The sequence below is a fragment of the Ovis aries genome, chromosome 7, assembly GCF_016772045.2.
Source record: "Ovis aries strain OAR_USU_Benz2616 breed Rambouillet chromosome 7, ARS-UI_Ramb_v3.0, whole genome shotgun sequence".
NCBI lineage: Eukaryota > Metazoa > Chordata > Mammalia > Artiodactyla > Bovidae > Ovis > Ovis aries.
Window position 1 is genome coordinate 44,111,786 of NC_056060.1, and position 25,571 is coordinate 44,137,356.

At 42.9% G+C, this 25,571-nt stretch overlaps 2 protein-coding genes across 13 annotated transcripts in view; one reads left to right on the plus strand and one right to left on the minus strand.

The window, feature by feature from the left end:
• The window catches only part of SNX1 (sorting nexin 1), a 38,420-nt gene extending 35,362 nt beyond the window's left edge, over nt 1-3,058 (minus strand). For 5 of the 10 annotated variants that reach the window (XR_009601199.1, XM_027971757.3, XM_060417780.1 and 2 more), the window contains exon 1: nt 2,886-3,058. Coding sequence is in view for 9 of the 10 variants with exons in the window: in XM_027971757.3 (XP_027827558.1) it covers nt 2,886-3,044 (159 nt within the window). In the remaining variant the exon portion in view is untranslated. Of the gene's footprint in view, nt 1-2,861 lie in introns of all 10 variants that reach the window. The other 5 variants (XM_042252336.2, XM_060417779.1, XM_042252335.2 and 2 more) reach the window with 1 other exon arrangement.
• Nucleotides 3,059-6,537: 3,479 nt separating this feature from the next.
• Nucleotides 6,538-25,238, plus strand: CIAO2A (cytosolic iron-sulfur assembly component 2A). Of its 3 annotated transcripts, XM_004010539.5 has the most exons (5): nt 6,538-6,826; nt 10,362-10,526; nt 21,407-21,456; nt 23,899-23,944; nt 24,771-25,238. In XM_004010539.5, the coding sequence occupies exons 1-5, from the start codon at nt 6,703-6,705 to the stop codon at nt 24,866-24,868; spliced, it is 483 nt and encodes a 160-aa protein (XP_004010588.1). In that variant the 5' UTR covers nt 6,538-6,702; the 3' UTR covers nt 24,869-25,238. The 3 variants fall into 3 exon arrangements, with proteins under 3 accessions (XP_004010588.1, XP_012036765.1, XP_060273773.1); XM_012181375.5 differs by lacking the exon at nt 21,407-21,456 and having other exon boundaries at nt 24,771-24,849; XM_060417790.1 differs by lacking the exons at nt 21,407-21,456; nt 23,899-23,944.
• The last annotated feature ends 333 nt before the right edge of the window (nt 25,239-25,571 follow it).

The following is a 25,571-nucleotide window of genomic DNA, read 5'->3' on the forward strand; positions in this document are numbered from 1 at the left end:
TCCTAAAATGCATATCATGGGCAGCTCCTTCAGTTATAAATCAAACCATATTTTTATTACTGAATTAACAAAGCCTCTTGGGCTCTAAAAGAGAGCAGATGGGATGATTAACAGCAGCAGCTGTTACATCAATGTCCAGGAAATCACATGCATACCATAAATGAGTTTTAAAATTTACATGCCTCAGCTTCTCAATTCTTCAGTGCTCCTTTCTTTGCCTCCAACATGCAATAAAACACAGTATGAAGATAAACTTAAATCAGCAAGATGCCACTGAAGTCATTATATGCCTACTTTGATGGATTTTAATCAAATCAATCTTATTACTAGTTTGATACTAATCATTTTTAGGATTAACTTTTCTAATCCATTATTAGATTTTGTGAGTTTTTTAATTCAAGTAATTCCAGTTTACAAAATGCTCAATTGTTCTATGTGTTTTACAGGTATTCTAATTTAATCCTCATAATAATGGTGGAGGTAAAAACTCTGACTATTCACATTTTACACATGAGAAAACTGTACAGAGTAAATAAGTATCCTGTGCAAGTTTAAGCCAGCAAGTAACAGAGTCTGGACTTAAATCAGCCTTCAGGCCCACTTTATTAGTTTATTTTTCAATGATTTTAAGATACAGAAGCACTGCAATCCATCTCCTCACACTGGCTCACAAGTAAAGCCTTTATTATAATATAATCTGTATTAATGACTATTTAACACCCTAACTGGTGAGGAATCTTGGGGTCTTGGATTCCTGAAGATTAACTTCAGGACAGGCTGCTAAAATAAATTATTTATAGGTAGCATTTTAGGTCCCTCAGCAACTCAATTTTCCTGGATCAAAATCTAAATGAAATATAATTTGACTTTCTGTGGTAGAACAAGTTCACTCTGACCCCCTCCTCCTTCCCTTAGATGAAAATTATGCAAAGTATTTTCACTGTGTTAGGAGACAGAACTATCAATAACTCTGGGAAGTAACCTGGTGAGATCAATCAAATAACAATCTCTTGAACTTAGAGAACTTCAGAAAAATAACACTACATCCTTCCAGGGTCTTTTTTGAAAAATAATATCATTTGCCTATGTGACCAATCACTTTCAAGGCCAGAGTATCAATTTTTAGATGTTCAGTTTATCTACCAGCCCAGCAGTTATCAACAGTGGCTGATATGAAAGAATTCTTCATGGTTTATGACAGAATTACTAAAGGAATAGACTAAAGATTTGTTTTAAATGGGATAGAAAACAACTAAATTAGCAGCAAAGGTTATTTCTTGGAATAACAGAGACTTCATTAGATAGTTTGAGTTGTTATATTAGCATCAGCAAATACTTTTTAGATGGGATTATGAACTTAATTCCTAAATCAGTGCATGTAAGTAAGTAAGTGAAGTCGCTCAGTCGTGTCCGACTCTTTGTGACCCCGCGGACTGTAGCCTACCAGGCTCCTCCGTCCATGGGATTCTCCAGGCAAGAATACTGGAGTAGGGTGCCATTTCCTTCTCCAGGGGGTCTCTCCCACCCAGGGATCAAACCCAGGTCTCCCACATTGGAGGCAGACGTTTTAACCTCTGAGCCACGAGGGAAGCCTCTTAATTATCCCAGAAGGTCCTTCAATGAAACAAACTTTTTCTAACATGAGACAAGCCTCAAATTTCTCAGATGCATGCCTATAAAGAATTTAAAGCTGTTTACTCATTCACATACTGTGTAGCTACTATGAATATAAGAAATATCCAAGATAAAAAAGACACCTAAATTCACTCCTAGCACTGAAGAAGTTTTCAACCTGGATGGAACTAACTGTACCAAACAATATGAGTCAGTATTCTTCATAAAACAGACCCAAACATCTCCACTGGTTCCAGAACTGATTACTGTACTGATTTCCGCATTCCACATATAAAGATTAGTTTTTCCAAATACCTAACACCCAGATACTACTATGAAAAACACCATTTCTTCCTTGCATTTACAGATTTGCTCCCAGTGAGGTACTTAAACACCCATCCCTTTACAAGAGACAGAGCTTTCTCTCTCTATGTAGTGATTTACGTGGCAGGACCTTTTTTTCAACCAACATCTGGCAGAATTTTCCTGGAGATCAAAGGAGTCAACCTAATTCTCATAGATAAATATCCAGAAAGGACCTTTAGTAATAACTGGTAACTACTGAGTCAAGGACTGAGCGCAAACACACACAATGAGCTAAAGGGGACTTCCCTGATGCCTCAGGGGTAAAGAATCCACCCGACAATGCAGAAGAGGGTTTGATCCCTGGGTCAGGAAGATCCCCTGGAGAAAGAAATAGTAACTCACTCCAATATTCTTGCCTGGGAAATCCCATGGACAGAGGAGCCTGGCTGGATACAGTTCATAGGGTCTCAAAGAGTCAGACACGACTTGGCGACTAAAGAACAACAAACTGAGCTAAGGAAAGGATTTGTGGACAGGTCACTATCCTGGGCAACTCCAGATAACACCATTCATCCATCCTTGGTACAGTAAGGCAAGGGAAAGAAAAGTCAGCACCCCATTCCCTTATTTTGATCTATTAAATCAGCTGAGCAGGAAACCACCAGCAAAACAGCCCCGTGGGTCCGTGGGGTCACCACACGGCAGGGCCAAATGCCTGCCTTGGCAGCTCTTAGCTGTCCGGGATCTCTGCTGAGAAGCCACCACACCCCTCACTTCTCACTGTCCGCCCAGGAGTGGGGAAGCCAAGGTCCTCCGTCTCCGTGTTCATCTAGAACCCAAGCCACGACTACTGTCACCAACGCAAGGTCTTGCCAGGCCCGCTCTGCCCAGCCTCCCCGACCCTCGCTTAGCCTCTCTTTCCTTTCGGGGCGCTCCCCCACCTGCCCCGAAGGGTGAGAACTCACGACAGCCGCGGCGCGGGTGAAAATATCCTCCCCCTCGGTGTCGCTGTCCCCGGCTTCGGGTTCTGAGCCCCCGACCGCCCCCTTGGACTCCGGCTCCAGGCCGGGGAAGGGCGGAGGGAGTCTCTCCGAAGCGCTACAGCCACCACCACCCGACGCCATCTTCCTCCACCCGCGGCGGAAGCCGCAACAACAACTTTATAGAGAGATAGGACCGCGAGCACAGCGTTCCAGCGGAGCTAAGGGGGATGGCAGCCACTAGCCCCGAGGGACGCGCTGGGAGGAGGGGGGCGGGGGGGCGCGGGGGCGAGGCCTTCAGACTGGGGGCGGGGCGAGGCTGGCCGGCGGCTCCTGCCCAGCCAATCCGAGCCCTAGATGATTCTAACCAGGTGGCAGAGGAGCAGGAAAAAAGGACTTAAGTAGGCTGGAATCAAGATTGCCCGGAGAAATATCAATAACCTCAGATATGCAGATGACACCACCCTTTTGGCAGAAAACGCAGAGGAACTAGAGCTTCTTGATGAAAGTGAAAGAGGAGAGTGAAAAAGCTGGCTTAAAACTCCGCATTCAAAAAACTAAGATCATAGCATCCAGGTCCCATCACTTCATGGCAAAGAGATGGGAAAACAATGGAAACAGTCAAAGACTATTTTCTTGGGCTCCAAAAATCATTGTAGATGGTGACCGCAGCCGTGAAACTAAAAGACGCTTCCTCCTTGGAAGAAAAGCTATGACCAACCTAGATAGCATGACCAACCTAGATAGCATATTCAAAAGCAGAGACATTGTTTTGCCAACAAAGGTCCGTCTAGTCAAGGTTATGGTTTTTCCAGTGGTCATGTATGGATGTGAGAGTTGGACTGTGAAGAAAGCTGAGCGCCGAAGAATTGATGCTTTTGAACTGTGGTGTTGAAGACTCTTGAGAGTCCCTTGGACTGCAAGGAGATCCAACCAGTCCATTCTAAAAGAGATCAGTCCTCGGTGTTCAATGGAAGAACTGATGCTAAAGCTGAAACTCCAATACTTTGGCCACCTGATGCGAAGAGTTGACTCCTTGGAAAAGACTCTGATGCTGGGAGGGATTTGGGGCAGGAGGAGAAGGGGCCGACAGAGGATGAAATGGCTGGATGGCATCACCAACTCGATGGACATGAGTTTGAGTGAACTCCGGGAGTTGGTGATGGACAGGGAGGCCTGGGGTGCTACGATTCATGGGATTGCAAAAAGTCCGACACAACTGAGCGACTGAACTGAACTGAAGGTTTCTCACATCATGTATGGATGTGAGAGTTGGACCATAAAGAAAGCTGAGCGCTGAAGAACTGATGCTTTTGAATTGTGGTGCTGGAGAAGATTCTTGAGAGTCCCCTGGACTGCAAGGAGATCAAACCAGTCAATCCTAAAAGAAATCAGTCGGAACTGTTCATTGGAAGGACTGATGCTGAAGCTGAAGCTCCAATATTTTGGCCACCTGATGTGAAGAACTGACTCATTAAAAAAGACCCTGATGCTGGGAAAGACTGAAGGCAGGAGAAAGGGAGGTCAGAGGATGAGATGGTTAGATGGCATCACCGACTGGATGGATATGAATTTGAGCAAGCTCTGGGAGTTGGTGACGGACTGGGAAACCTGGTGTGCTACAGTCCATGGGGTCACAAAGAGTCAGATAGGACTGAGGAACTAAACTGAACTGAGGGAACCCGAGGTTCTACAGTCTGTTTGCACTCTGGATCGCTATGGGGTCACAAAGAGTCAGACAGGACTGAGGAGCTAAACTGAACTGACGGAACCAGAAGTTCTAGTCTCTGCACTCTGGATCGCTTTAACTACTGGGTTTTTTAAGTGGAAGAAGAAGCAAGTTTGAAAACCTCCACATGGCACCAACTCATACCAAGCACAGTGACTATATAGAGATTCGATATATATTTTTGATTGTGATCTCTGGACAGATAAACAGAAGTTTTACTAGTTATTCTTTTGAGAATGTTTAGTTAATTCATTCAAGAAACAGATACTGAGGATCAAAGGATAATCCCATGGACAGATGATCCCGGCAGGCTACAGTCCATGGGGTTGCAAGAGTTGGACACTTAGGGACTAAACCACCACCCCCATTGCGTGTCTGGCACCCTGCTATGCATTTGAGATACAGAGATAAACACGCTTCTGGTTCACTAGGCACTTGAGGGAGATAGGCATGTAAACGGACAGTGCTAAATGTGCAGTGAAGTGACCTGATGTGAGCTCACTCAGTCATGTCCGACTCTTTGCGACCCCATGGACTGTAGCCCACCAGGCTCCTCCATCCATGGGATTCTCCATGGCAAGAATACTGGAGTGGGTTGTCGTTTCCTTCGCCAGGGGAACTTCCCGACCCAGGGATCGAACTCAGGTCTCCTGCATTGCAGGCAGGTGCTTTACCCTCTGAGCCACAGGGGAAGCACAGTAAAAGAGAGCAACTCTGCTTGAAGTCGAGAGACTTCAAAGAGGAAGTGAGACTTGAGAGTCCTAAATTTGGTCGCAAAGCAGTTAGGATTCTCTCAACTGCTGTGGAGTAAATGGAGTGGAACAGATGGTGGGGGACTTATTAAACTCTTAGCAAAAGCTTCCTGGGACCTAAACTATTCACTGGTTGTCTGGTGGGCCTAAAATCTAAAGTAGCTAGACAAGACTTTAAAGATAAATGGGATATGTTATCGTGGGATAATTTAGCAAGATAATCTTTACTTTTCCTCTCAATAGAGATGGTACGAAACTTGGCATCAACTTTGACAAAAGGTTTAGTTTGTTCTTAAGTGCCAATTCCTCACCATCAGAGATCTGCTCACAGACCTGCTTAAGGGTAGGTTCCGTATCCTATCTTTGTACCCTGGGCATCTATAGACCAAGCCTGGCAAATTAAGTATCCAATAAATGTTTGAAATCTGAATGGAGGGATGAATGGATAAAATTAAATTAACATCACCGACTTTGTTACTGGCAACCGTTACAGCCACCAGCACCAGAGGGCTTAAGAGATTCTTTTTAGGATGGCGATCTCCAATGTCACTATTGTACCCATGAGAAAGCTCTCTCGTTCTAAGTTATCTTGAAGGCGATTGGCAGAAATAGACTGTAATGGGAAGTTGTGCTGGCCCTATGAGTTGTGTTTTCCCTACAAGATGGGAAAACCAAAAACTAACTCCTTCTCCGGCCACGCCTAACCATCTTTACTAGGTTCCAAACCATCCCATTTCACTGCAACGGAAACTCACTTCCGGCCTGGCTAGGAAGTAAGAAAACTTCGAGTGGAAGAGGCCCCCTCGAAAAAAAAAATAGTAGGGAGTCTCCGTACAGACGCTCCTCCAATATTAGAAATCAAGATCTTCTTTCCCCTACCTCTTCAGGGTTCATCTTTAGCTTATCCAGGCGCTAAGGCAATTAGCGGCGGGTAACAGACCGTTACCTCCCACCATCAACCCCCACCACCCCCGCCTCCACGGTCAGAGACTACAGGTTCCATAATGCAGCTCGCCGTCTTCCAAAGAAAACGCCCATATGTCCCAGCACGCAACGCGCCTCACGTGCCTCCAAGGATTTTTTTTTCCCCCCTTCTTGCTCCGCCGAAACCGAGCAAAGCATACTGGGGCTTGTAGTCCTTGCGCCTCCTTTCCCTAGGTCCTCCGCGACAATCCGTCAGGTCCCGCCTATTATCTGCTCCCCTGGACATATAGGCTTCTCTTGGCCCATTTGAAGATCAGGAAGTTGATAACTCGCGAGGCTCGGTACTGAGAGACGGTGGCTCGGATGGGACAGTCGCCAGGGATGGCGGAACGTAAGGATGGAGCGGGTGTCCGGACTACTCTCTTGGACGCTGAGCAGATTCCTGTGGCTCTCGGGCCTCTCTGAGCGGGGAGCTGCCCGGCAGCCCCGGATCATGGAAGAGAAAGCGCTGGAAGTTTATGGTAATTAATTTTGTCCAGGGCACCATTTGATGGTGAACGTGGAGGCTGGGGTAACGAGGGTTTGGAGTGTAGACTCGGGTGTTTTGCTGTATCTCCTTGGCAAGAGTAGACAACTTTTTGTCCCGAGTCTTAAATCACGCGGGCATGTGGGTCTTCCTTAAGACGTAGGCTCTTGATAAATTCGGAGCAAGCCGAGTCTGGGTTATTTTCCTTGTGTGCCCCCCATGTTCTAGTGGCCATCTCAAGACTTCTGGGCAGAGGCGTTTAAGATCCTTGATTAGGAAGCAGAACTGGACTAATTGCCGTACTTGAGCCTCCTTCCTTCTTATCCCTAACCCCGGACACACACTCCTCTTTCCACCATTGAGGATACTGCTGGCCCAAGGTCACAGCCAGTCTCTTCTGCAGAGGCAGTAGGCAAGAGGTCCCCACGAGCCTGGCCATAAAATTATAGTTCTTTAACACGCCCACACCTGGAGTGCAAAAGAATACACACGCACCGAGTTTTATATGTACATATAACACACATAGTTTTTATGTGTATATTGAACATAGAATATTCTCAATTCAACCCCTGGAACCATCTTCATTGTACAGATGAGGAAACAGGTTTAGAGAGGTTAAACAACTACCTGGGGGCCACTCTGCCCATAAGGAAGCAGCAAAAACCAAAGCTCTTCTGTTTCCTAACTTGGTACACTTTTCATCACTTCACGATTGCTTTATGAGTTGCCTTTTTGCACTTATTAGTATTGTTTTTGAGACTACGAAGACTGAATCTAGCGCTCAGAGATTCTCCCTAACCCCAACCTAGGGTAAAAGTCTAACCGCAAGAATGCAAATAATGCAGTTAAGAATTATAGACCAGTAGAAGAAGCCAGGGATGTTAAAGGCCTTTGGCACTACTCTTGTTTACCTCTTGCTGGGTTAGGACTTAACCCTAGTCAGGTGACCGGTGTGAGTGGAATGATTTCCCCAAAGCAGTTAGACAGATTCCTGTCCTGTCAGGTCTCCATCTCCAGCATCTAGGGACAACAGGGCACTGGGGCTACAACCTTGGAAGAGGGAGATTTCTTGTCCTCAAACTTACCTTGAAGGGGACCTTTATACACAAAAATAGAATTTTTAAAAATTATGTGCAGTACAAGTACCTGTATGAGAGATACAGGCAGAGCGGAAAGAGAGTCAGTAATCTCTGACTAGGGGATCTGGAAGGACTTTAAGGAGAAGGGGCACTTGAATTGGGCCTTGAAGCATTAGGATCTGGGCCTGTAAAGGGTACATGGGTTACTAAGCAGAGGGAAGAAGCAAGATTATAGAGGTAAGAAAATAACTTGTTTAGGGAGCGGCAGGCAGGGCTACAGGATAGGGTTTGTGGTGAAAGGTGGATTGGATCCTGAAGGTTTAAATAAAATGAAAAATTTAATATCAGTGCAAAACCAGTAGAAGAATTTTAGTCAAGGGAATAATGTGAGGAGAGCACTATTGCTTTCTTTCTAAAGAAATTAATCAACTGTTCCAGATCACTGGAACAGTAGAGAAGTTGGATAAGGGGTGAGATTTAATTTCAGAGTCATTTAACATGTAAACAATATAATACAGCTTGTGTATGTGAGCCTTACAGGGAAAAAGGCCTAGGGTGAGGGGGAACAAACTCCTTTTAAGAAAGCTTGTTTCCCTGAGGCCCAAGTTTCACCAGTCTTGCAAAGTTTCTTTTTTCTGCCTCCATTCTCAAATTCTGTTTCTAATCAAATGATAAGCTCAGGAGTTGCTGGGGAGAAAGTAGAGCTTGACTGATTTGTTTTTCTCAGCAGGATTTCTGATTACAAGAGTGCTGTAAATAGTAGAAGGAAACCTCAGGCCTGAGAACATCAAGCTTGTCCCTTGTGAACTCCTGCTTTTTTTCTACCTCACCATTTCTTATTCTCCTTTTCTATCTTCTTCTACAACCTTAGAGTAAGAAGGAAGCCTTTTCCTCTGCAATGCCAACCCCGCCTCCCACATCTGTGATCTCATTCATTCCTGTTTATTTTACCAGCCTCCTTAAAGTTCAGTGTCCCTTCCTCTATTTGGGTTGTAAAAATATACTCATTTCCCTTATTCTTGTCACTGTTCTAGCTTTTTTAAAACCCACTGCCCTTTGCCCTTTCCTTCTTCTCTTTCAAAGTCCTAGGATTATGTTTTCAGTTCTTTCTCACGTCCCCTTTTGCAAGCTGGCTTCTACCTTCACCCCTCTACTGAAAGTGCTTTCTTTCAGGTGACCTCCTGACTAATAAATCAGAGACCTGGTTTAGCTCTCATTAACCTGAATTTTTCAGCAGCATTTGATGTTAATAATCATCCCCTTTCCTTCTCTACTGCTTTTTGCTTTGCTTCCTTCTGACCCCAAATTAGGTGCTTCCTACAGATCTATCCTTGGGTTTCTTTCCCTTCACATTTGTGGTTCTCCAACCTGGCTGCACATAAGAATAACCTGAGGGATTTTTTTTAAGTCTCAGTGCCCAAGTCCTCCTATGAATCAGTTAAATCAGAATCCTGGGGAGGGCTCAGACACCAGATTGTTTTGTTTTGTTTGTTTTTGAAGCATTCCTAGTTACTCCCTTGTTTGGCAAAGGTTAAAAACTATGGTTATACTCACTGTTGTTTGTGAATCCCATGTGTTCAACAGCCACTCTAGCCTTGGTTCTCTTAAACCTTATGCTACAATTCAGTGTTGCTGGAATGTTCCATTGGTTTGTCCCTTAAGCATCTCAGAATGATTACATGTGGGATTTAATCCACTTGTCTTAGTTCCCACCCAAATTTCTTCCTTTTTTCTTCTCATTTTATCTTGCGTCTTCCAGGCAGTTAGATTTACAGTCTGAGTCATCTTCCTTTTCTCTCTTTCTTTGTCTTCTATGTCCAAACAATTGTCAGAGTCTGTCGATTCTGCCTTTGAAATTACTTCAGTGTCTGTCTTCTCCTCTCTTACTGTGGTCATGTCCCTGTTTTAGGCTTGGCTTTTTCATCTAGTATCCCTGGCTCTGCTCTTTAGTGTGAGTCTGCCAACTGGTGAATGAGTTACCAGCTGACAGTGTAACACTGTCTTGAATAGTTGCTCTATTGCCTATAGCTGACTTTAAAAGACCCTTGATGGGCTGGCCTAAACTCTTAACTTCTTCACTTAATGCTGAGTTCCTGGCAAACTAAACTTGTTCATTTGGAAATGCTCCAAAATGTTAGCCATTTTTAAAGACAATTCAGATTGCATTTCCATAAATCCTGAAACTAACTTATTTCTTTCTCTTGAGCTTGTGTAACACTTTTCCATTTGCATATTCTCTCTGCAGAATTAGATCCAAGAAACTGGACATGAGGTACTAATAATCCACGAAAATGATTTTCTCAAAAGGAAATTTCTGTCAGAAATCTGGGGAGTGGCTGTATTATTTACTCAAACAAAAAGAAGTCAGTGTTTGGATTAAGACTGGCAAAATCAATTCTATTTAAAATATCCATGTTTTAACATAAGACCTTGTTTCTGATGATTCTTTAGATTTGATTCGAACCATCCGGGATCCAGAGAAGCCCAATACTTTAGAAGAACTGGAAGTGGTAACGGAAAGTTGTGTGGAGGTTCAGGAGATTAATGAAGACGACTATTTGGTTATTATAAGGTTCACGCCAACGGTACCTCATTGCTCTTTGGCGACTCTTATTGGTAAGGTTTTAGATAAAGATATTTATATATTGATACTGAATTATTCTAGCTGATACTGACCCACAGTAACAATTAGCATCATGGATCATACTTTATGGTTTACAGAATGTTTTCGGTAGTTCTCACAATCAACGTATGAGTCAATATTAGGTTTATTTTACAGATAAGAAACCTGAGGCTCAGGGAGTTTAAGGGACTTGCTCAGCATTGTATAGCCAGGAAATGATGAAGCTGAGGCTCAACCCTAGGTCTCCTGACTTGAAGTGTGTTTTTACTTTAGCTACACCATGCTGCTGCTGCTGCTAAGTCGCTTCAGTTGTGTCTGACTCTGTGCGACCCCAGAGACGGCAGCCCACCAGGCTCCCCTATCCCTGGGATTCTCCAGTCAAGAACACTGGAGTGGGTTGCCATTTCTTTCTCCAATGCATGAAAGTGAAAGGGAAGTCGCTCAGTCCAGGGACCCCATGGACTGCAGCCTACCAGGCTCCTCCGCCCTTGGGATTTTCCAGGCCAGAGTACTGGAGTGGGTTGCCTCCAGGCTAAAATTCCAGCTCTGTTAGTTCTGTCACTTTGTGGCCTTGGGCAAGTTACATAACCTTTCTGAGCTTATCACCTTACCTGTAAAAATAGTGATAATAAGGGTAACTGGAACCTGGTAGACTACAGTCCAGAGGGTCGCAAAGAGTCAGACAGGACTGAAGTAACTTAGTGCATGCGTGCACGCTTGTGCATACACACACTGAGTTGTAGAGGTTAAGTAATAGAAAGCATGAAATAGATGAGAAGTGTTTTTTAGTTCTCCTTAAATATTATTCTTTAGTTATATGGCTATATAGGAACATGCTAATCACATTGATGTATTAGTTTTGTAACCATATGGACTACTTCTAGCCTTCCACAATTATAAATAAGCTATAATGAAAAACTTTACACATAAATATGTTTCTTTATCTCTAATTATTGCTTCAGGATAAATTCCTGTAAGTGGAATTATTGGGTCATATGGTCGAAATATTTTTAAGCCTTGGGTAAATATTAGCAAGTCCTTATTAAAAAGTTCATACTAGGAATTCCCTGGCAGTCCACTAAGTTAGGACTCAGTGCTCTCACTGAAGATGACACATTGCAGAGGGTTTGGAACCATTTGCCTCAGATTGGAACTTGAACCCATGTGCCAGGACTCAAACCCGGCCAGAACCCATGGTCTTCCAACTGAGATCACACTCCTGATTTCAGGACGTGATGAAGCTCAGGTTCTTGATGTCTCACTGCAGAAAGAATTCAGTGAGAGACAAAGTGATAGGTAAGAAGTGGATTTATAGAGAGAAACACACTCAGCAGACAGAGTGTGGGCCATTTCAGAAAGCAGGAGCAGCTGTGGTAGAAACACTCCACAGACAAGAGTGTGGGCTGATGCAGAGGGTAAATGTGGCCTCGAAATGCAGTGTGGTTAGTGTTTATGGGCTGGGTAATTTCATAGGCTAATGAGTGGGAGAATTATTCCAACTATTTTGGGGAAAGAGTGGGAATTTCTAGGAGTTAGGCCACTGCCCACTTCTTGGCCATTTATATGTCAGCCCTGGGGCTGTCATGGCACCTCTGAGTGTGTATCTCCAGTATACAGAGTCATGGGTCTAGTCGAAGTTAGCTTGTCTGCCATCTTGGGCCCATTTGATTCTAATTAATAAACTGATTGTGTCCTCGGGCTATGTCACAACCTCTTTTGAAGGTTGTGCTCTGCCCCTTTCCCTCCTGTTTCAGGTTCTGTCCCTGGTCAGGGAACTAAGATCCCACAATCTGGGCTGTGTAGCCAAAAAAAGAAGAAAAAAAAAAAAGAAAATTCATTCTGTTTGACCTAAGAAGTAAGGACCTAGTTTCCTAGGAGAAGACAGTAGCATTTACAAAACATATAGGGTAAATTTATAATAATAAATCTTGAAAGAAACTATAGTATCTATTAATAAGGATATGATATAATGCAATTTCTTAATTTCTGTTGAAAATGAATATAATCAAGGAATTAAACTATCTGTGTGAGAAGTGTATGAAAAAGCTTGAATGATAAGTTGAATTATTATCATTGCAGTTATTTTAAAACAAATGTTTGTGGATAAAGATTGAGAGAGTACATGAAATAAAAATAACTGTAAAGATGTCAAGATTAGTTTATGGTTGATATTTCAGTTCTGTACACTTCTTGAAAAGAGTTTTGTCACTTTTGATACGGGTTTCAGTTGAGACCCTTGGCTTTTCAGTGGTTTGCCTAGTAATGTATCATAGTAACTGTGTTCAAGCAACATGATTGGAAAACTCGATGAAGAGAGTCATCTTTCTGTCTGATGCATTAGAAGGCATTTCGTATGAGCAGGTAATACTCTTGCAAGAAAGAGTTGGTCTTGAGAAGATGGTCATATCCCAGGTCACGTCTGAGTCCCTGGGACAGCCACCAAGTTTGGGTTCTTAGCTTCTTGCAGGAAAGAATTCAAGAGCGAGCAAGCCATTAATAAAGTGAAAGAAGGCTTATTCAGGGAGGAAATGCACTCCATGGGCAGAGTGTGGGCCACCTCCAGAATGCAAGAGAGACACCAAGGGTATAGGGGTAGTCAGTCTTTATAGATGTAGGTAATTTCATAGGCTAATGAATGGGAGGAGTAATCCAGCTATTTGGGGGGAACCATTGAGGATTTCCATGAATTGGACCACTACCCACTTCTTGACCTTTATGGTTGGCCGTGGAGCTGTTGGGATGCCTGTGGGTGTGTCATATAGCTTGCTGATGGGTTATGATGAGCCAATACTAAGGCTCAAGGTCTGGTGGAAATCAACTTGTCCAGCATCTTGTATCTGTTTGGTTCTAATCAGTTTATGTCACGTCCTCAGGCTAAGTCATTCTTTTAAAGGTTGTGCCTTGCCCTCTTCCTGTCTCAGTACTAAGCAGAGAAAAGCACCTGAGTAGGAGTTCCACTCTGACTACTTAGGTTGTTACCTACTCAGTTACTCTGCAGTCCGTGGGGTCGCAAAGAGTCAGATACGACTGAGCGACTTCACTTTCACTTTTCACTTTCATGCATTGGAGAAGGAAATGGCAATCCACTCCAGTGTTCTTGCCTGGAGAATCCTAGGGACAGAGGAGCCTGGTGGGTTACCGTCTATGGAGTTGCACAGAGTCGGATATGACTGAAGCGACTTAGCAGCAGCAGCAATTACCTGGTATGTAATTCCAAAGACAAGGAAGACGCAAAGAGGGTGAGTTTTTATGATCTTGAATGGCCTCAGTCTGCAACAGCTTAAAGTGGGGCTTCAGTTCCTGGTCAGGGATTGAAGCCAGCAAAAGCACTGAATTCTAGTCACTGAACCAGTGGTCAGTGACAAGGCCCAAAGCTTTGCAGAGAAGAATTCCCACAAAGAGTGAAAGTAGTCAACAAGTAAAGTGTTTATTAGGAAAAAAAGAATACAGTATGTGTGGATAGACACACGGGCAGACTCAGAGTCATGCCCTAGTGGTAGTTTGAATACCTTTACGGGGCATTTCTTCCAGGTTTCCTTTGACCAGTCGTCTTGCTTGCCAGGTTCTGAGTCAATATTTGGTGCGTCTCAGGGTCCTCCCTTTTGTGCCTGTGCATCTTTTAGCCAGGATAGATTCTAGCAAAGAGGCCTCTGAGTAGTTGTATCACTTGCTCTGAGGTGATGCCACTTCTCTTCTGACCTCCAAGGAGCCTTTCTGTCCTGTGTAGTCACGGAAGTCTCCTTTAAGAATGAGGAATATGTGGTCTTTTATCTCTTAACTTCCCTGATTGCTCAGTTGGTAAAGAATCCGCCTGCAATGCAGGAGACCCCAGTTCGATTCCTGCTTCAGGAAGATACCCTGAAGAAGGGATAGGCTACCCACTCCAGTATTCTTGGGCTTCCCTTGTGACTCAGTTGGTAAAGAATCACCTGCAACATGGGAGACCTGGGTTCGATCCCAGGGTTGGGAAGATCCCCTGGAGAAGGGAAAGGCTACCCACTCCAGTATTCTGGCCTGGAGAATTCCATGGACTCTATAGTCCATGGGGTCGAAAAGAGTCATAGACAGGACTGAGTGACTTTCACTTTCTTTATCTCTTAACTGGGCAGAGCCCACCTCCTCCCCTCCATTGTCCTGCTATTTTTGTCTTAGAGTTTCAGAACAAACTCCAGCTGTTTGCCCCCAGGGCCCATCTATCTCCTGCCTCAGATTAGGGCAGAAAAACCACTTGATAATCTTTTGCAAGAAGGCAGGAGATGAAAGGCATAGGATTTGCAGTCTATTTAACTTCTAGCTCCTTCTGCTTGTTAGCTATGTGATGTTGAACAACTCACTTGTCTTGATTCCTGACTGTAAAATGAATATGATAAAATAGTAATAGCTAACATTTATTGGATACTTCATTATGTGTCAACTACTGTTTTAAGCATAAAAATATAGTTACTCCTCATATGTAATAACCTTATATTTAGTGGTACTATTATAATACTTATGAAAACAGATAATGAAACTGAACTTCAGAGAGGTTAAGTAACTTACCTGGTGTCACATAGCTAGTGGTGCAGTGGAGCCAGTTTTGAACCCAGAGTATCTGTCTCAGTAGTATTCTATACTGCCTATCTTGAGAATACTGATATTCAAAAAAGTGCTTTGTGAATTGTAAAACAGTTATTGTTTATGGGTAAAATACTTACCTGAAACCATTCATCTCAGATTGGGACTTCACTGAGACTCCAGCCCAGCCAAAATCCTGCCTGGGACTTAAGGCACATGGCCAGGACTCTAACCTAACCAAAACCCAGTTTGGGACTAGAACCCAAGCAGCCAGGACTTGAACCCAGCCCAAATCCACGGCCTTCCAATTGAGAGCATACCTGGTCTCAGTACCTAATGAAATGCAGGTTCTTGATATCTCATCACAGAAAGAATTCAGTAAGAGACAAAGTGATAGGTAAGAAATGGATTTATTTAGAGAGAAACATATTCCACAAATAGTGTGGGCCATCTCAGAAGGCAAGAGTGGCCTTGGGAGAAGCATGTGCCACAGACAAGAATGTGTGCTGTTGTGGAGGGTGAGTGCAGACTTGAATCTGGTGTGGTTAGCTTTTATAGACAGGGTAAGATTGCTGGGAGAAATATCAATAACCTCAGATGTGCAGATGACACCAGCCTAATGGCAGAAAGCGAAGAGGAACTAAAGAGCCTCTTGACGAAGGTGAAAGAGGAGAGCGAAAAACCTGCCTTAAAATTCAACATTCAAAAAACTAAGATCATGGCATCCAGTCCCATCACTTCATGGCAAATAGATGAGGAAAAACTGGAAACAGAGACAGGCTTTATTTCCTTGAGCTCCAAAATCACTGTGGATGGTGATTGTAGCCATGAAATTAAAAGATACTTGCTCCTTGGAAGAAAAGCTTTGACAAACTAAGACAACATATTAAAAAGCAGAGATATCACTTTGCCAACAAAAGTCCATATAGTCAAAGCTATGGTTTTTCCAATAGTCATGTATAGATGTGAGAGTTGGACCATCAGGAAGGCTGAGCACCAAAGAATTGATGCTTTCGAACTGTGGTGCTGGAGAAGTTGAGGGTCCCTTGGACAGCAAGATCAAACCAGTCAACCCTAAAGGAAATCAACCCTGAATATTCATTGGAAGGCCTGATGCTGATGAAGCTCCAGTACTTTGGCCATGTGATAGAAAGAGTTGACTCATTGGAAAAGACCCTCATGCTGGGAAAGATTGAGGGCAGAAGGGAGTGACAGGATGAGATGGTTGGATGGCATCACTGACTCATTGGACATGAACTTGAGCAAACTCAGGGAGATCGTGAAGGACAATGAGGCCTGCATGCGACAGTCCATGGGGTCCCAAAGAGTCAGACATGAGTTAGCAACTGAACAACAACAGCAACAAAGTTTATGTTGTGTCCTTGGGCTGTTTCATTCTTTCAAAGGTTGTGCCCTGCCACCTTCCCTCCTGTTTGCGTTATGCTCAAGTAACAGACAGTGTAGGAGCAGAGTGAGGCGAACCCTCTAGACAAACTTTAAGGCAGATAGATACTCTAAAGGGAGACTCTTCAGCCATGAAATTAAGAGACGCTTAATCCTTGGAAGGAAAGTTATGACCAACCTAGAGAGCATATTCAGAAGCAGAGACGTTACTTTGCCGACTAAGGTCCGTCTAGTCAAGGCTATGGTTTTTCCTGTGGTCATGTATGGATGTGAGAGTTGGACTGTGAAGAAGGCTGAGCGCCGAAGAATTGATGCTTTTGAACTGTGGTGTTGGAGAAGACTCTTGAGAGTCCCTTGGACTGCAAGGAGATCCAACCAGTCCATTCTGAAGGAGATCAGCCCTGGGATTTCTTTGGAAGGAATGATGCTGAAGCTGAAACTCCAGTACTTTGGCTACCTCATGCGAAGAGTTGACTCACTGGAAAGGACTCTGATGCTGGGAGGGATTGGGGGCAGGAGGAGAAGGGGACGACAGAGGATGAGACGGCTGGATGGCATCACTGACTCGATGGACGTGGGTCTGAGTGAACTCCAGGAGTTGGTGATGGTCAGGGAGGCCTGGTGTGCTGCGATTCATGGGGTTGCAAAGAGTCGGACACGACTGAGAGACTGAACTGAATATCTCTTTTGGAATTAGTATGTTGTAGACTTTAAGGTAGACCCAGGTTCATTGTAGCTCATTTAATCTTTTTTCCTTTCCTGGAATTTTTAAAATGATTCTGTTAGAAAACTGGGTGGTACTTTGTTTGATTTATCTTCTCTATCTAGGGGTTTATGTGCATGCATACTAAGTCACTTCAGTTGTTTCCAACTCTTTGCGACCCTATGGACTGTAGCCCTCCTGGCTCCTCTGTCCATGGAATGCTCCAGGCAAGAATACTATAGTGGGTTGCCATGCCCTCCTTCAGGGGATCTTCCCGACCCAGGGATCAAACCCCAGTCTCTTACGTCTTCTGCATTGGCAGGTGCATTCTTTACCACTAGTGCCACCAGAGAAGCCCATCTAGGGATGTAGGTTTAATTGTATTCCTTATTTTGTGGTGGGGAAGAAGTGAAACATTGCCACTGAGGCTCTGTTGCAAGGTGATTTTTAATTTCTCTTAGAAGACTCAACTAGAAGAAAAAAAAATTATTGAAATATGACTTGGTATTGGGGCAATAAACTGAACTTCAGAGGATCTTGAAGATTCCAAATTTGAGAGTGCTTTAAAAAGTGGCTCTTGAGAAACCTATATGCAGGTCAGGAAGCAACAGTTAGAACTGGACATGGAACAACAGATTAGTCAGTGGAGTCGCTCAGTCGTGTCCGACTCTCTGCGACACCTTGAATCACAGCACGCCAGGCCTCCCTGACCATCACCAACTCCTGGAGTTCGCTAAGACTCACATCCACCGAGTCAGTGATGCCATCCAGCCATCTCATCCTCGGTCGTCCCCTTCTCCTCCTGCCCCCAATCCCTCCCAGCATCAGAGTCTTTTCCAATAAGTCAACTCTTCACATGAGGTGGCCAAAGTACTGGAGTTTCAGCTTCAGCATCATTACTTCCAAAGAAATCCCAGGGCTGATCTCCTTCAGAATGGACTGGTTGGATCTCCTTGCAGTCCAAGGGACTCTCAAGAGTCTTCTCCAACACCACAGTTCAAAAGCATCAATTCTTCGGCGCTCAGCCTTCTTCACAGTTCAACTCTCACATCCATACATGACCACAGGAAAAACCATAGCCTTGACTAGACGGACCTTAGTCAGCAAAGTAATGTCTCTGCTTTTGAATATGCTATCTAGGTTGGTCATAACTTTTCTTCCAATGAGTAAGTGTCTTTTAATTTCATGGCTGCAGTCACCATCTGCAGTGATTTTGCAGCCCAGAAAAATAAAGTCTGACACTGTTTCCACTATTTCCCCAGTTTCCCCATCTATTTCCCATGAAGTGATGGGACCAGATGCCATGATTTTCGTTTTCTGAATGTTAAGCTTTAAGCCAACTTTTTCACTCTCCTCCTTCACTTTCATCAAGAGGCTTTTTAGTTCCTCTTCACTTTTTGCCATAAGGGTGGTGTCATCTGCAGTTATTGATATTTCTCCCAGCAATCTTGATTCTAGCTTGTGTTTCTTCCAGTCCAGCGTTTCTCATGATGTACTCTGCATATAAGTTAAATAAGCAGGGTGACAATATACAGCCTTGACGTACTCCTTTTCCTATTTGGAACCAGTCTGTTGTTCCATGTCCAGTTCTAACTGTTGCTTCCTGACCTGCATACAGATTTCTCAAGAGGCAGGTCAGGTGGTCTGGTATTCCCATCTCCTTCAGAATTTTCCACAGTTTATTGTGATCCACGGAGTCAAAGGCTTTGGGATAGTCAATAAAGCAGAAATAGATGTTTTTCTGGAACTCTCTTCCTTTTTCCATGATCCAGTAGATGTTGGCAATTTGATCTCTGGTTCCTCTGCCTTTTCTAAAACCAGCTTGAACATCAGGGAGTTTGCGGTTCACGTATTGCTGAAGCCTGGCTTGGAGAATTTTGAGCATTACTTTACTAGTGTGTGAGATGAGTGCAATTGTACGGTAGTTTGAGCATTCTTTGGCATTGCCTTTCTTTGGGATTGGAATGAAAACTGACCTTTTCCAGTCCTGTGGCCACTGCTGAGTTTTCCAAATTTGCTGGCATATTGAGTGCAGCACTTTCACAGCATCATCTTGCAGGATTTGAAACAGCTCCACTGGAATTCCATCACCTCCACTAGCCTTGTTCGTAGTGATGCTTTCTAAGGCCCACTTGACTTCACATTCCAGGATGTCTGGCTCTAGATGAGTGATCACACCATCATGATTATCTGGGTCGTGAAGATCCTTTTGTACAGTTCTTCCGTGTATTCTTGCCACCTCTTCTTAATATCTTCTGCTTCTGTAGCTCTATACATTCAACAAAAACAAGACCAGGAGCTGACTGTGGCTCAGATCACGAACTTCTTATTACCAAATTCAGACTCAAATTGAAGAAAGTAGGGAAAACCGCTAGAGCATTCAGGTATGACATGAATCAAATCCCTTATGATTATACAGTGGAAGTGAGAAATAGATTTAAGGGACTAGATCTGATAGATAGAGTGCCTGATGAACTATGGAATGAGGTTCGTGACATTGTACAGGAGACAGGGATTAAGACCATCCCCATGGAAAAGAAATGCAAAAAAGCAAAGTGGCTGTCTGGGGAGGCCTTACAAATAGCTGTGAAAAGAAGAGAGGTGAAAAGCAAAGGAGAAAAGGAAAGATATAAGCATCTGAATGCAGAGTTCCAGAGAATAACAACAAGAGATAAGAAAGCCTTCTTCAGCGATCAATGCAAAGAAATAGAGGAAAAGAACAGAATGGGAAAGACTAGAGATCTCTTCAAGAAAATTAGAGATACCAAGGGAACATTTCATGCAAAGATGGGCTTGATAAAGGGCAGCAATAGCATGGAACAACAGACTGGTTCCAAATAGGAAAAGGAGTACGTCAAGGCTGTATATTGTCACCCTGCTTATTTAACTTACATGCAGAATACATCATGAGAAATGCTGGGCTGGAAGAAGCACAAGCTGGAATCAAGATTGCCGGGAGAAATATCAATAACCTCAGATATGCAGAAATAACCTTATGGCAGAAAGTGAAGAGGAACTAAAAAGCCTCTTGATGAAAGTGAAGGAGGAGAGTGAAAAAGTTGGCTTAAAGCTCAACATTGAGAAAACGAAGATGATGGCCCATCACTTTATGGGAAACAGATGGGGAAACAGTGGAAACAGTGTCATACTTTATTTCTGGGGGCTCCAAAAACTGCAGATGGTGATTGCAGCCATGAAAGTAAAAGACGCTTACTCCTAAAAAGAAAAAAAAAAAAAGACGCTTACTCCTTGGGAGAAAAGTTATGACCAACCTAGATAGCATATTGAACAGCAGAGACATTACTTTGCCAACTAAGGTCCGTCTAGTCAAGGTTATGGTTTTTCCAGTGATCATGTATGGATGGAAGAGTTGGACTGTGAAGAAAGCTGAGCTCTGAAGAATTGATGCTTTTGAACTGTGGTGTTGGAAAATACTCTTGAGAGTCCCTTGGACTGCAAGGAGATCCAACCAGTCCATTCTGAAGATCAGCCCTGGGATTTCTTCGGAGGGATTGATGCTGAAGCTGAAACTCCAGTACTTTGGCCACCTCATGCAAAGAGTTGACTTATTGGAAAAGACTCTGATGCTGGGAGGGATTGGGGGCAGGAGGAGCAGGGGATGACAGAGGATGAGGTGGCTGGATGGCATCACTGACTCGGTGGATGTGAGTCTGAGTGAACTCCGGGAGTTGGTGATGGACAGCGAGGCCTGGCGTGCTGCGATTCATGGGGTTGCAAAGAGTTGGACACGACTGAGCGACTGAACTGAACTGAACTTAGTTTTAAGTTTTTGCGTGGCCTGACCTGTTGTAAGCATTCCAAAGTTTAATGAATCAGTTGATCTTTGATGGAAGGTGAATTGATGTAGCAGAAAGGATCTGGGGTTTTGCAGTGTTTTGGGTTCTAATCCCAGCTCGGTCACTATACTAGCTCTTTGATCTTCAGCAAGTTACATTGTGACCTTGGTTTCATGATTTGTAGAATGAGGTTGATAAAGCTGACTCAGTGGATTATCATGAGGAATTTTTAAGGTTGTGCTTATATGTTAAAGATGCTAGCTAAAGGTGCCAGCCTCAAAGGAGGCCTACAATGGATTGAGTCTAAGCGGTTTTCAGCTACTGTTTTGTATAGAGATGCCTACACATAGCTGTATCCTTTTTGAAAAACCAATAAAAGAGATAATTGATGCATTTATTTTGCCCCCCTCCACAGGGCTGTGCTTAAGAGTAAAACTTCAGCGGTGTTTACCGTTTAAACATAAGGTAAGGAATGTATTTGTTGTTGTTGTTTTATAACAGCATTGTTGAGATTTGATGCACATATTATACAACCACCTATTTAAAGTATAGAATTTAGTGGTTTTTGGTATATTCACAGAATTGTGCAGCCATCACTACTGTACTTTAGAACATTTTCATTATCCCAGTAAAAACCCTATATCAATTAGTAGTCACTACCCATTTTTCCCAAACCTTCTCCCATCCCTGGAAGTGGAATGTTAGTCCCTCAGTCGTGTCTGATTCTTTGACCCCATGGACTGTAGCTCACTAGGCTCCTCTGTCCATGGAATTCTCTAGGCAAGAATACTGGAGTGGATTGCCATTCCCTTCTCCAGGGGATCTTTCCAACCCAGGGTTTGAACTCGGGTCTCTGCATTGCAGGCAGATTCTTTACCATCTGAGCTACCTGGGAAGCCTGTCCCTTAGTTCAGTTCAGTCGCTTAGACTCTTTGCGACCCCATGAATCGCAACCACTAATGTACTTTTGTTTGTATAGATCTGACTATTCTGGATGTTTCATTTAAATGGAATCATACAATCCGTGAGCATCAGGATCTTTTCCAGTGAGTCAGTTCTTTGCATCAGGTGACCAAAGTGTCGGAGCTTCAGCTTCAGCATCAGTCCTTCCAGTGAATATTCAGGACTGATTTCCTTTAGGATTGACTGGTTGGATCTCCTTTCAGTCCAAGGGACTCTCAAGAGTCTTCTCTAGCACCACAGTTTAAAAGCATCAATTCTTCGCCTCTCAGCTTTCTTTATGGTCCAACTTTCACATCTGTACGTGACTACCGGAAAGACCATAGCTTTGACTAGACAGACCTTTGTCAGTAAAGTAATGTCTCTGCTTTTTAATGTGCTGTCTAGGTTTGTCATAACTTTTTTTCCAGGGAGCAGATGTCTTTTAAGTTCATGGCTGCAGTTACCATCTGCAGTGATTTTGGAGCCCAAGAAAATAAAATCTGTGACTGTTTCCATTGTTTCCCCATCTATTTGCCATGGAGTGATGGGACTGGATGCCATGATCTTAGTTTATTTAATGTTGAATTTTAAGGCAGGTGTTTAGCGCTCCTCTTTCACTTTCATCAAGAGGCTCTTTAGTGCTCTTCGCTTTCTGCCATTAGGCTGGTGTCATCTGCCTATCTGAGGTTATTGATATTTTTCCTGGCAATCTTGGTTCCAGCTTGTGCTTCATCCAGCCCGGCATTTCACAAATTTCCCTAAATTACCAAAGTAATGAGTATATGGGGTCTTCCAGGTGGCTCAGTGGTAAAGAATCCACCTGCCAATGCAGGAGATGTGGGTTTGATCCTTGGGTCGGGAAGATCTCCTGGAGAAGGAAATGGCAACCCACTCTTGCCTGGGAAGTCCCTTGGACAGAGGAGCCTGGTGGGCTATGACTCTACAGTCTATGACATCATAAAAGTCAAACATGACTTAGTGACTAAACAACACCACCAACAAATGAATATAGATTGGTTTTATATCACCTTCTCTGTTGTTCACAATAAGAGTTACTGTAAATGACATTGACGGAATTTATATGCTGTTTTGTATTTTAAAGAAAACTGAACAAGATGGTCTCTAAGGTCTCTTATAGCCATAATAGGTTATGATTTTTTCCCCATCATGAAAAACATTTATCTCAGTAGTGAATAAGTATATGAGAATTAGATCATGTGCTCCAATGTTCCCTGAAGAATAGACATGCTATCTTCAGGGTAACTAAATCATGCTATCTTTATCATATAGCATAATTCAGTTACCACAGGATTTGCAATAATTTTGTGGGTTTGTCTCAAAAACTTTGGTTCTTGGAGATTAGCTCATTTGAGCAAGTGAGTGCAGCGGGACCCAGAGGGATAGCTTAACCAGTGGTGTACTTGAAAATAAATTTATCAAGATAATAGTAGATGAGAAAATGACGATACTGAAAACTATATATCGTGACCCTGTTTAAATAAAATAATGCAATAAAAATAAACTTCTGGCCTTGGTGGGTGTGTGTGTTGTGAAAAATTACGTGGGTATAGAGAAAAGTATGGAAGAAAGTACACTAGGTTAATGTGACTTTCTTTTGGGGTGGGTCAGGGAGTAAGTTTAGATACCAATTTGGGAAGAAAAGGCAGAGTACAGGGGAGAGATATTCTGGAGCAAAACATATATGAGATCTCATCTGTGTAAAATCGTAGATTTGTGTTTATAAAAAAATAATGGGAATACCTCCTGTGGACTTTCCCCATGTGACCAAAAAAAAAAAAAAAAAATCCTTGTAACTTCAGCCTTCATTTTAGCGAAGAGTGTGAAGATGTGTCCCAAGTCTTTGATGCTGGAAACAGGATTGGGCTTTCATCCCTAGGCTCTGGAGTTTGTATATTCCACCTCACTCATCTAAATGTTTTGCTTTCAATGTATTTTTTTTCCTAGTTGGAAATCTACATTTCTGAAGGAACCCACTCAACAGAGGAAGATAGTAAGTGAATTTGGAACCATTATTAGAAAACAACTTTATATAGTACTTTATCTTGGATATTGGGTTCTTCTGCCAGCCAAGTGTCTAAAACTGGGTCATTTGCAAAAGAGTACAAAATCAGCTACTAGCTTTTCCTTGAGAAGAAAGTAATTTTTTCAGTGGAACTCTGGGTGAACTAGAATTAAGCCCTGTGGATATTTACTGGTTTAGTCCAGGGGCCACACATCTGTAAAGAATATGCAGCTCTGGAAACCTTGACTTACAGACTGTAAGGAGAGCTTGACTCTTTTCTTTGGTGGCAGGATAGAGAGCTGTATATTTGAAACTGAAATCAAAGGTCCAGAAAACAAAGTGTTCGGGAATCTCGGGGTAGGGGTTGTCTTTGTGAGTTTGGATTAATGTATTATATTGAAAATTTTTTTTGCCATATTCTGTGGCATGTGGGATCTTAGTTCCCTGACCAGGGGTTGAATTGCAGCGTCGTCCCCTGCAGTGGAGTCTTCCTGGGTTAATGTATTAAAGTGGGAGTAAAGAACCTTTTTTTTTTTTTGAGAACCTTTTTTATATAAAGACTCTCTGGCCTACAGAGAGAAACAAAGTGGCAACCACTTAAAAACAGCAGAGACAGAATTCAGGAAAAGCAAAACTGGAATTACAGGAAATTTTTTTTTCTCTTTAAGTCTTCCTTTCAAAACTTACAAATATTTAGCCAAAACCTGCATCAAGTTTTCAAGGAATTAAATTCTATTTTAACAAACTAATAAAAATATTATCTGTTGCTGTATATTGACAGAGTTACACTAACTTGTGTGTGTGTGTTTTGCAGTCAACAAGCAGATAAATGACAAAGAGCGAGTGGCGGCTGCCATGGAGAACCCCAACTTACGGGAAATCGTGGAACAGTGTGTCCTGGAACCTGACTGATAGCTGTTTTAGAGCCACTGAAGTATAATCGTTTGATATATTTGTTTAAAGTCTTTGTAAAATGTAAAAGATTCATGTTTAATACATAGGTGATTTGTACCTCAGAGCATTTTTTTAAATGATGATTTCCAAGCAAGATTTAATTATCAGGTAGTACTTAGTTTGTTCAATGTCTAACATTCTCAGGATTTGTAACCCTTAAATGATCAGACAAAAATATTTTCTAGTTATTGTGTGTAAGATGAGTTGCTATTTTTCTGATGCCCATTCTGATGCTTTTCATGTCAAAATATTTACTGTGCCCAAGTGTATTCATTTTAAACCATTACTCTGTAAAATAAATAAAACAGAGATGATTCTTGTACACACATTAGAATGTTTTTATTTAATTGTAAATTTCAGTGTAAACACTCAAAGATACTTCCAAACCTTTATTTTCTGATTATTATGTAGAATCAGAGATAGGAGAGCTAAGGCTTCCCTGGTGGTCTAATGGTAAAGAATTCCCCTGCCAACACAAGGGACCCAGGTTCGATCCCTGAGATTCCTCATGCCATGGAACAACTAAGCCAGTGTTCTGCAACTACTGAAGCCCACACGCCTAGAGCCAGTGCTCCATAACATGCAAAGCCAGGGCAATGAGAAGCCTGCACACTGCAATGAAGAGTGGCCCCCGCGTGCGGCAACTAGAGAAAGCCCATGT